Here is a 12,567-nt window from a genome sequence, read left to right as displayed (position 1 = left end):
AAATGACAGTCAAAACATCTCACTGGACATCACTGCTTTTGTTTGCATCAAGAGGTTCACATATTTATGTCTTAATTATTGTTATCGTAAGAGCAAACAGAAGTACAGGGGAACTGAAGCAGGCATTGTCTTGTTTTTTTTTTTTTTGTTCCATCAATGTACGATGCATGTATGATAAAGTACAAGATGTCGACATAGAGATGATGTGAGGCAGCTGCAGTACTATATGTTGTAATGCATGGGCCTGGTGTAATGTGGCGTCTGGCTCCAGGCAGAGCAGTAGATTGAAAGCCATGGGAGCTGGCGTCACAGCTGCATCAGATGAACTAGGTAGGAGGTGGTGATGCCAGTCGAGACTAAGAGACTTAAATTGAACAAATCCTTCAAATCATTCAGAGCTGTGTGATGCCTTGTTACAGTTATCAGGCAGAACTTAATGCTCACACAACACGTGTCTTTCTCAAGGCAAGGACAATATTAGCTCAGAAACTGGCATGATGGGATTGGCCTGCCTTTAAATTTCAGATTTGTTGCATCACCCAGTGTTTGAGATGATTTTTTTTTTCTTTTTAGAAATTAAAAGCTTTTTTATCATATATTCCTTTCCATTTTAAATATGAACTGTATTAAAAAAAATATTGACACGAAACATTTTCTCTGCATTTATGCATGTAACCCATCCCTGACAAGCAGTAAGCAGCATTTTTTTTGTATTCGCTGAAACCATGGACTTATATACTATATAAATCGGCCTCTCACTGCTGAACCCAGAGGGGAGCCATCTTGCCACTGCTACTACAAAATGCAATACAACTTTATTAATCTAGTGCATTTCACAACAGCTTCAGATGTAACAAAACACTTTTCAGATAACATAAAATAGCAATAGCACAACAACAAAACAGTGACGGCCGTAAATTAAAACACATATTAATGATACTAACACATATACAGTCAACATCATAAAACAGCAGAACAGTGTCAATCTCATGTTGGGTCGAAAGCCAAAGAATAAAAATGTGTCTTAATCAAATAATCAGAGAGGGGGCCTGGCCTACAAATTAACGGAAGGTCATTCCCGAGGGAAGGACCGGCAACAGAAAACGCTCGACCCCTTCTGAGGCTCCGTTTAATCCTTGGCACCTCCAGTAGCATCTGGTCCGCAGACCTGAGGCAGGTGCGTAGGGGTGGAGGAGCTCAGAGAGGTACGCTAGGGCGAGGCCATTTAAAGATTTGAAGACAAGTCTTAAAATGAACTCTAAAATGCACTAGGAGCCAGTGACGGGAGGCCACAATTGAAGCTATGTGCTCCCTCTTCCGAGCTCCAGTTAGGAGGCGAGCAGAGGCATTTTGGACCAACTGGAGACGCTTCAGGGAGGACTGGCTGACTCCAAAATAAAGTCATTACAGTAATCTATCTGAGATATAACGAAGGCATGGATTACTGTTTCTAAGTACTGTTGAGAAAGGAAGGGTTTTCTCTTAGCCAGCTGCCTAAGATGAAAGAAGATGGATCTAACAAAGCACTGATTTCTATCCAATTTAAAACATAATTACTGGACTGTTGGCTTTAAATCAGACGCCAGGGGGCCCCGGTCAACAGGGTGGAATGCAAAAGAGCCACTGGGACCGAACACCATAACTTCTGTTTTCTTTTTGTTTAATGTTAAGAAATTCAGTGACATCCATGCTTTGATTTCCTCAAGACAGGACAAAAGTGGTCTTAAGGAGAAAGTGTCTTTTTTGTTCAGCGGGACATAGATCTGACTGTTATCCGCATAGCAGTGGAAGGAAATACCATGCTTTTGTAAGATAGAACCTAGGGGCAGTGTGGAACACCATACGACAGAGCAGCAGAGCGGGACTCAGAGCAACCTAGGCTATCACAAAAAATCCCGACAGCCAAATAGGATCTAAACCACTCTACTGGCAACTATTTTTTATCACTGATATTGAACTCTGTTATAAGTCCATGTTTTAGGCTAGGATCCCTGTACGGAGTAATGAGGGCCTCGCAAAGAACCAACTCCACTGTTTGCATCGACCATCAGGGTATATTAACTCAATATCGTGAATTGTGACCTCCAGAGGTTAGGTTTACATTTCGCAGCGATTTTTTTCCTGATGGGCTTTGGTTACGTTTCATTATTGATGGTTCTGATAACATGATGCAGATGAAAATTTAAGTAGTACTCTGGGACATACCATATCAGGAAACATTTAGAACTGTGTAAATGTGCTTGTAGCGCTTCTACCAGACTTATTGGTACAAGTCTATTCCATACTACATCTATTCCATACACGGTGGCATTTTTGCCAATGACAGAAAATAATGTGAAAATGCTGCAGAGAAATCAATGTTTCCAACTGCAGGGCTTTTGCACTGAGTATTCCACGGAACACAACACGATATTGAACCTGTCGTTTAACACGACATTCATGCGTCTTCCAGCTCCCTCATACACATAAAAGGCTAATAGACACCTCTCCATTTTATTCTCAGTTGTCGCCTGGATTCGAGCAGCATGAATACAATACAATAATGCAATACAATTTCATTTATATAGCGCATCTCATAACAGCTAGAGCTGTAACAAAGCACTTAAGAACAAAAGCTGCCAGAAAAAGCGCTGCCTCATCAGATTTTTACCTGTGGAAGGGCCCCTCCCCTTCTTGCAAAAAGCTAAGACATTATATTGTCGCTGTCATGTGAAAACACTCCATTTTTTTTTTCATTTTCTTATTTTTACCAGAACCATGATTCTGCGTTACAGTAATTGCATTAAAGTGAAAATTTAAAAAGGTTCCAAAATGGGAGATAAGTGTTTTTCAAAGGACAGCGACGGTATTATCCCTGCTTAACATGATCATTACACTGTATTACATCTCCGATAAAATATTAGAAACTAAACATAGTGTTAACATTTTTTTCAAAAACATTAAACAAAGGTACATGTATCACAAATAAAAGAGTTGGACCACGGGTCCTTGTGTAAAAGCTTGGAGCTGAAGTGGTGATTGTATGCAGAAGTTACACATTTCAAATATCATTACAAAGAAAAGTGTGAGCTTTCAAAAGTCATCTGGACTGCCGCTGCACGTGTGTTTGTGTGGATGTGCATGTGCGTGTGTGTCTGATGAGTATCTATCTATCTATCTATCTATCTATCTATCTATCTATCTATCTATCTATCTATCTATCTATCTATCTATCTATCTATCTATCTATCTATCTATCTATCTATCTATCTATCTATCTATCTATCTGTCTGTCTAGCTATCTACTTACAGGTATGTATCTATTTATCTATGAATAAATGTCATAGGCAATGCATTTTGTTCATTCCACAGTGACCAACTGGACCCACCGAGTGAGAAATAGGGTGGACCATGTGCGCTGGATGACACCTTTGATGGTGGTCTCAGCTCTGTCCTTCTTCTGTCTTGCTCTGCTGCTTGCTGTATTCATATACTGGAGGTGGGTAACTCCAACACTTAACAGTAACATGAACGTTGTTACCGAAATCAAACCCCAAGAGGGACAAAGGATGTGTATTTGTGAGGTTACGTATTGTTTCTTTGGTGAGTCTTCAAAAGGAGAGCAAATGTTTTACATTTAATAAGAACCTACGCGCTAAAGAATGCTGGGGTGTTTTCCTAATCCACTTGCTGGCTAGCTGTGGATTTTGAGCAGATTGGGTTACGTTTACCCAAGGTTGGGTTAATTAGTTTGACCCATCAGATTGGGTTGAAGATTGAAGTTGGGCGGGCTGAGAAGCTGAAGCTGGCTGCCATCTTTTGTCTTACTGAAGTTGAAATAAATTTAGTGTAGCATTCTCAAGACTAGGGTTGCCAACTGTCCCGTATTAGCGGGGACGTCCCGTATTTTGGGCTAATTTGGTTTGTCCCATACAGGACCTTAAATGTCCCGTATATTGACCAACTCTTGCAAATACAGAAAACTACAATCTACTGATACTGTAATTAAGATGCCTTTAATAAAGGTTTGGATGGCGATCGACTGTCAATAACGACGACCACAGACGGGTTGGCAGCTCAATGTCTTTTACTCGTATACTTGCTCTAACATACATTGCTGGTTCTTAAACAGTGATAGCACATTACAGCGCTTCTAATGGAGACTCTCGGTACTACACATGACAGATCCTAGATCAGATAAAGCGTCAATCTCAGAACAAGTGTCAATCACTCCACCTGTCATGTAAGGACTTCTCTCTGGCTGCGCAAAATGACAGAAGACTACTTAAGTCAGTCAAAAGCAGCCAGAAATATCCATGGAAAAAAATTATTTGGTGAGTCACACTCCCCTTTTACATTTCAGATTTCTTACACCTGTTTTTTGATGAAAAGAGTCAAATTGTGGTTTCATGTGAGGTTTAATATGATGTGGCATATTGTCACTGTCCTGTGAAAAACACTGTCCATTTTTTTCATTTTTTCTTATTTTTACGTGAATGTGGTTTTAGCATTAACGTGAAAATTAGAAAAAAAATAAAAAATTCATACATCATGCTCACACCACCGTGGCACCGTGCACCTGTCTCTTATTTAGGAGTGAGAAAGTTGGCAACCCTACTCAAGACCCTTATGCCATATGCCGATTCCCAGCCATTGCTGGTCCCAAGCCTGGGTAAAAGTGAGTGGGTTGCGCCAGGAGGGGTACCTGGTGAAAAAACTGTGCCAAACATATCATATGAGTGGCACACAATGGCAAGCTCTGAGAGGGCAAACTTCCTCGTCTTATAAATGTTTCTTGTAAATTTTGTGGGGGATTTTCTTTTTTTTTTTTACCACAGCTGTTCTGATAACCTGGTAAACCATGTCTTGGTAGCTTTAACTTGGTGTGTAGGATGTGTAGTTTTTGCCCCTTCAAAGATAAAAATCTTAACCCTACATGCTGGGTCAAATCCTGATTGTATTGGGTATAACCAATCGCTTAGTCCCTTTTGGATCCGGTCCATGGTTAGCTATATTTCACAATCTGGGTTACTGTTAACCGAGCAGTTTTAAGGGTGTACGTGTTTCTGAACTCGCCTGTCACTCAACGATTCCCAACTTGATGAGGCAGCAAAAAGTGAAAGCTGTATAGTACTTGCCAAGCGCTAATAAAAAGATTCATGCTAAAATTGTTGGTTAAAATAGCAACATGTTGGAATGTTACTATGCCGACAGTATTTGAAGCTGTCCACACACCATCTGAGCGAGGCCTCTCACTCATGTATGAAGGAACAGATTTGCTTCTATTCTAATCAATCCAGCTGTCTGCACAGGTCATGTATCAACTTATATTTCACTCACGCTTAATGTGTGACCTCAAGCTTATTTTTAGGCTTCAAGTCTACTTTCCTCAGGTTTGCCTGATTGATACAGTGACTGCGCATTCATTTTGAGCAGTGCTGTAACTACAAATATCTATGTTACAGATGAGTTTTAAAAAGGGATGACCAATAATTTATTAAGCATTCTTGTCAAACTTGTCAAATGTGAAAGCAACATTAAACCAACTTTAGCTACTAGAATAAAAATCACAATGTCAGGATTTGTGAGATGTGTATTTTTCTACCTCAAGCTTATGTATGTTTTTCAAATTTGTGCAACAGTAACCCACAACAACAACTATATCCTGTTATGGTTTAGATAGCATTTTAAGATTAATTGATTTGAGTCTCATGTGGTCAGAAGCATACCTTGATGAACAAATCGGCAGAGCTGGGCGTACCGCCTATGTGACGGACCGGTCCACCTATCCGCCTAACACGGACACCCATTTTGTAGGCGATAAACAATAGATGGGAAACTGGCAAAAAATAGTCCGATTAGGCATAGTCGAAAATCCATTTTTTTCCATCTATATAATCCGCTATTTTCGCAGGTTTTCGTCCATCACCCTAATTGTGACTAACTGGGTCAGTATCAATGGACCTTCTCAGTCTATCAGTGATTTTCCTGTTTTACTGACGACTGATGGATACACGTGTCTGATGTGTGTTTGTTTGCGGGGTGAATATACCGGGCTTCGAGCAGAGCAGAGGAGGGGCTTCTCCAACAAAAAAAACAAGCTAGTCAATATGGTGACCGGTGGTTGTATTAGCTGCTAAGCTAAATGCTATCTTGGTTGACAGTTCAGCAGCTGTAAACAAGTCAATCCACTCACCAGATGTCAACTTTCTTGCTTGAAGGTCTCTAAGCCTGCTCCTTTTTTGTCTCCGTCCCGGTCGGGAAAGGAAGGTGGTTGTGTTGTAGACCAGTGTTTTTCTAACTTTTTTGAGTCAAGGCACATTTATTTCATTGAAAAAATCCTGCGGCACACCAGCAGCTGAAACTGTGAAAAAAAGAGCTTATTTTAACAATATAAGTGTTACTGTATTTTTCGGCATATAAGTCGCGTTTTACCCCCCATACATTGGCCAGGAGTGCGACTTATACTCCGGAGCGATTTATATGTGAAATTATTAACACATTATTACCTGTATATCATTTCACATGTTATTTTAACCCACATAAAGAACATAAAGATAATCCTAAAAGCTATTAAAATGCATGAATAATTTAAACGGTTAAAATCTAATATTGTGTTGAATAAGTAATTAAAATAGTATGATAAAAAGACAATTTGACTGTCTATCAATCCATCTATACAAAATAGTGTACTGTTCCTTTAAATGCGCCGTGCCTGTCTCTGGTGTTGCATCATCAGCCAGCCACACACACACACGCACGCATGAGAGCGGAGGAGAGACAGATAATTACGACCAAATACAAAAATACTTTTGGAGACTTGGAAACATTCTACATGGTCGGCGATAAATAAAAGACTTATTTAATCGATCTACGACCGTTTTGGTGAGTTTAAAGTTATCTTACCGGAACTTTCTTGTAACGCTACATGTGTGGATGTTAGCTAAATGTTACCATCGTAGCTCCGTGGAAATTATGTGCACTAAGTGCACAATTTTATTAATTTGATTTATATGGACACTTTTATTTGTGTTACGCGACAGAGACAACTTTGATTCTGAGAGGGGGTGGAGGGGCGGGGGGCGACTTATATATGTCTTTTTCTTCTGTATTATACATTTTATGGCTGGTGCGACTTGTAATCCGGAGCGACGTATGGTCCGGAAAATACGGTATATTGTTTGTATAAGCATTTTTTTAACATTGAAGAATGACAGAATAACGTCTTGAATAGGAATTAAATAAACACAAAGAAAAAAGTTTTTTATAATGTTTCATATTGATACTTACTCAGTGTGAAACATAGGCCTGTTTGGATAAACATGCGTCACTAATTCGCTTGTCTCTAAACAAAGACAATTAGCTACCTGCTGCTGCCACCTCCTGGTATGGAAGAGTACGACAATGTAGTAAAGACATGATTACGCTGCCAGGTGCTAGACCGCACAGGCACACAAATTGGATCATTTCCCCATGGCACACCTGACAATATCTCGCGGCACACCAGTGTGGCACACAGTTTGAAAAACACTGTTGTAAACCTCTCGGTGACGGTCCCACAGACCAAAGTGAATTTCTCCCACGTTGTTTTTACTTCACCACATCGTGTGTCTGTTTTTTATTTATTTATTTATTTATGTATTTTGAACTGTGTGTCTGCTTGTGCTGTATGTGCGTGTGGCGTAAGTACGTTCTCGACGCCGACTGACAGTCGCTGACGCGATGCCATAGAAGAACAATGATCAAGGTCTGACAATCCTAAATAGTGGTGACAGAATTAAATTTAGTGATGACTTATTGATGATGACAGACTAACCGATGGTCCTAAAATAGCAGTGACAAACTGTAATTTAGCAATGACAAAAGCGTGGTTAAAATGGACTGACGATGACAGATTTGGTCGGCTTGACATAATGACAGACTAACAATGACGGACGGGTGGCCCGTTCGCTGGCCAATGACGAACCAGCAAAATTTATTGACACACCCAACTCAGGTAAAATGTCTCTAGATCTGCTACAGTGGCTGAGATATCGATTGGTGGGAGAAGCTCAGGTTTAAGAGGGTGATTCTATATTCGCCCTTCAGTTTTGGGGAGATGTTGAGCCAGGCACTTTAGGCCTTAATGGGTTAAGATAGTCATCGATGAAACACTTGGGTTGAACAAGTTTCCCGTATTGTTTAAAGTACAATGTTAGCCATTTGGGCAGAACATGTTCACTGAACAATAAAAGCGTTTATTAAGGAATTTGTTCTGATTATGAAGTTGACCCCGAGTGTGAAAGCTTTCCAGTTTATAAGCTATGTTTTGTCCCCATACCTATTTAAATCATTTTTGGGTTTTTTGCTGTTTTTTTTGTTGCATTATTTGTACTTTTAGTAAGTTAGTAAGCTATCTTTTATTTCTGTACTTTGTTTTTGAATGTCTTTGGTTCTTTTGTTTTTAAATGATTTTAAATGATGCACTTTTAATTGCGTAAAACATATTGAGTTCTCTCGTGCATGAATCAAGCTGCCTTACCCTTTTCTTGCCTATCGTTACAATTGTATTTAATACATTTTTTTCATTCAGCCTTGTGACAATTTTGAATCTTTGAGACAAATTTGAGAAACAAATTGTTCGTTCCAACATGCAAATATAGTTTACATAAAGAAAAAACGTTCAGGTTAAACTGAAAGGATTATGTATACCGTATTATGCAATTATTCAAATTTAATCAATTTAATTTAAGTCAACCAATAATAACACTGGGGAACAATTTGAGTACAAAAAAAGATTAGATTTTTATGCTGAGTGAAACTAAAATTAGCATACTGATTCCAAAATTGCAGTCATTTTTTTTTGTTTTTGTTTTGTTTTTTCAAGCACGTCAATTTTTTTTCTGCACATCTTACCAGTTAAGCAAAATTCCTCTGAATGGCTGTACTAAGACTTGCCAGCTTATTACATTCTCTCCAATGGGAGCACCGATGGTCACACGCTTTACAGAATGTAGTTCACTTGGAAAGTATAGTGCGAATATGGACCGCACCAAACAAAAAAAAAAAAATCCGCTTTTAGTCTGGACTAAAGGACATTTCTGGTGTGAAAACCACTTAACTCTTCACAGGTATGGGAGGGGACAGGTTGGCTCTGCTAACCCTGATTATATTACATCATAACACATGACGAAGACAACATTCAAAACAGGCTAAAACAGCGGCAGCGATCATGTACAATATTCCTCACTCCGTCCACACAGAAAAAGAGCTGATCTTAGTCCTCCCTTTTTTTTGGGGGGGGGTTTACTTAAACACGGACATGTTTTAAAAAATGTGTGACCACACATAGGCACTGATATTTTTAAAAATTTACTGTATACGCCAGGCCTCAAGTGGTACTGTTATGCTGCCACACGAAGTCACCAATAATAGAGAACAAGCCAGAGCTAACATGAGATGGACTGCAAAGTGGAAAAGTGTACTGTGGTCTGAGGAGTCCACATTTCGAATTGTTTGAGGAAATCATGGACATCATGTCCTCTGGGCCAAAGACCTTCTATTATCTTCAAATATTACTAACACATTTTACCCTTGGGGTCAGTTTGACCCCAGGGATATTTGCCTCCATAAAGAGATGTACATAAAATTGTTGACCCAGTTTTTGTGTCAGGCACTTTGTTTATTTGTTGAATACATAAATACCCCCTTGATAATGAGACTAGACTATCCTGCCAACAGTCTAGACTTGTCTCCCATTGAAAATGTGTGACGCATTATAAATGTAAAAATCTGACAATAGAGATCCTGGACTGATGCTGAAACAAAACATAACACAAAATATCTTATGTTTGTAGTGTACGGAATTCAAATTTTTGAAAACGATTGAAAAGGATTTGCAATTTTTTTTTTTATGTTTTACACAATGTCCCAAGTTCATGGAATTGCAGTTTATACCTTGTACTTTAAATCGAAGAAAACTTAATTGACCAATTTTCATGAGACGTTTGGGATCCCCTGGAAATCTCGGGGCACTAGGCAATTGCCTGTGTTTGCCTAATGGTAAGTCCATCCATGGTGAATAGTTGTCTTCTTTGTGTGTCAAGCCCTGTGACTGACTGGTGATCACTACAGTTATAGGTCAACATAAGTTGTGACTCTGGACATGACAAGTGATTTAAAAAAAGATGGACGTACGGACAAATGTAATGACAGTATCAACAGTTTTTTTTATTGATGAGTGACTCTACTGGAGTCATTCTAAAAAGATAATTGCATGTCAAACCATGGCCAATCATTTAGTTAGTATTAAAGCGGAAGTCAACCGAAGGATCTAAATCTATGTGAATGGCTTTATATTAGCCAACAGGTTAACCAAAAACCAATATGGTAATTACACATTTACGGACATTGCATAATCAGTTAAAAGTGTTAGAGTCAGCGTGCCCTGATCTGACCATGGGACCAGCTGGAGAGGATCAGCCCTACAGACAGGGTTCTATGCAGGCCCACTAGTTGAAACAAGGCATTCGGATTCTGATTGTGTTTGTGGAATAAGAGTGAATCCTTTTACCTGAGGGCTGCCATTTTGTCACTTCTGTCAACTGAAAATGAATTCACAGTGTCTCAGGGCTCAGGTAATGACCAATCACAGCTCACCTGTTTCCTGAAGCTGAGCCATGATTGGTCGTTATCTGAGCCCTGAGCATCTGTGATGTCATTTTCAGTCGACAAAAGTGACACAATGGCCGCCCCCTGAGATGGCTAAAAGCGGGTGGATTTTACTGCTTAACTCATATTCCACAAACGCAATATTAATCAGAATGACTTGTCTCAATAAATGGGCCTGCACAGAACATATTCTGTAAAAAAAAATGTTTGGGTTGACTTCCGCTTTAAGTCTGCGTTGGTGTTGTTAAACTTTGCGCCTGACCCGTTCCCCCACCCCAACATTAAGCTTCATATTAAATAATGACCATCATCACCATAAATCTTAAACCAACACAAACACACACACACATGCACACACACACAGATACACAAAGTCAAGCCTGGCAGCAGGTAGTAGCTAATCCTATTGCTAAGCAAAGCTCGGGTCATGACCTGGAGATCTGTACTCACCCAACAATTGCTCAGTCTTTTGGCCCTTAACATGTATTGTGATGTTGATGCATTTAATTCTCTCATTAAAGTATGATACATTTGACCAAATTGCCATTTTAGGGAATAGTCTGTGACCATGTTAGATTTTATTCAGTATTTAAGATGCAGTTATGAAGCGCTGTTACTTTTTACCACCCATGTATTATATTTGTATAAGTTAATATTTGTATCAAGAACAAGGAAAATAGGAAATAGTAACAATGTGGTGTGTGTCAATTCAGCAAAAAAAGTTGATTACTAATCAATAGAGATTACCATTGACCCATCCAATTTCCCGTTGGATGCAAAAGAGCAGGTGCTGCTTAACAAGAGCTGGCAAAAGAGACTTATCTCGACTTTTTGTAGTTTCTTGTACTTGTTTGGACATTTGTCCAATGTGGCCTGAATGCATGATAATGACAACAGCGGCTTAAACCAGGAAGTGGCTTGGGGTCGCCTTGTCTCAGAACCTGCCCTTCATTCCTTGTTAGGAAAGTTCCACTCGACTCCCTCCCTCCTTCCCTCTCTCTCTCTCCCTCCCTCCCTCCTCCGTCTGTGCATTCAACCACTCAGTGTTTAATTCATGTTAGCAGCAGCATGCTGCAGCCCGTCTGCTCCCCTCTGCTTTTTTCGCACGATGAACGCTTTTTGCTCTATGCTCTGTATCAAATACAGGTAGGAGGGTTCTGAACACACACACACACACGCACGCACACCCACACACACACTGGTTCAGTGGCTGTTGACGAAGTGTTGTTATTTGGGGGAGTTGTTGCAGATTTGGACGCACACACGTACACACGCTGACTTGCAACTGGCACGTGGAGTTAACACCCCCGTGTTTGAAAATGTACCCACTTTCAAAGGGAATTACCATTGCTTTTAAATGCAACAACGTACTTCATTTTAGTTCAAAAAGGCAGGTTTGTGTATTTTTCTCTCAACATACACACTAGCACTGTATCTGCTTCATGGATTTACAGATGACACCAAATTACATTTTCAACTCCAACGATTTGTGTGATTGATGTATCTACTATACTCTAGTCAAATATTGTTGATCAGGTGCTTAACCCAAGTCCTGAGGACCAGATCTGGCCCGCCACATTATACTTGATATTGCAAGCATTTTTGTTCCCAATTCACATTTTAAAATAAATGTGTTGCAGTTTTTGGACGCACACATCTACACACTGTTTGAAAAATGTTTTGGCCTCTGATTTCAAAAGTAGTTATTACTCAATGTGTTGTTTATATGTAATATGAAGTGATCATACATTTATTTGGGTTCATAGTCACAACAGCGCTTCAAAGGAAACCATAACTATGATGTGGCTTGCAACAAAAAAAGGTTGAGTTTGACACCCCTGTTGTAGATCATTAATCTATTGACAGACACATAAACCTCACCTGGCCTTTGTCACACAGAAACAGAAACAATTTGTTCTTGTCATAGTACAGTAATAT

The 12,567-nt window shown here is 39.5% G+C and overlaps 1 protein-coding gene across 2 annotated transcripts in view; it reads left to right on the top strand.

The window, feature by feature from the left end:
- The window catches only part of LOC147141662 (receptor-type tyrosine-protein phosphatase gamma-like), a 458,048-nt gene that overhangs the window by 410,928 nt on the left and 34,553 nt on the right, over nucleotides 1-12,567 (top strand). For both annotated transcript variants that reach the window (XM_086039819.1, XM_086039820.1), the window contains one exon: nucleotides 3,352-3,478. In XM_086039819.1, the coding sequence (XP_085895945.1) occupies nucleotides 3,352-3,478 (127 nt within the window). The remainder of the gene's footprint in view (nucleotides 1-3,351; nucleotides 3,479-12,567) is intronic.

The sequence above is a fragment of the Filicampus tigris genome, chromosome 9 (genome assembly GCF_054856515.1).
Source record: "Filicampus tigris isolate MCC_2025a chromosome 9, RoL_Ftig_1.0, whole genome shotgun sequence".
In the NCBI taxonomy this organism is placed as follows: domain Eukaryota; kingdom Metazoa; phylum Chordata; class Actinopteri; order Syngnathiformes; family Syngnathidae; genus Filicampus; species Filicampus tigris.
The sequence above is the reverse complement of the archived record's forward strand: the minus strand, read 5'-3'. Positions and strand labels throughout refer to the sequence as shown.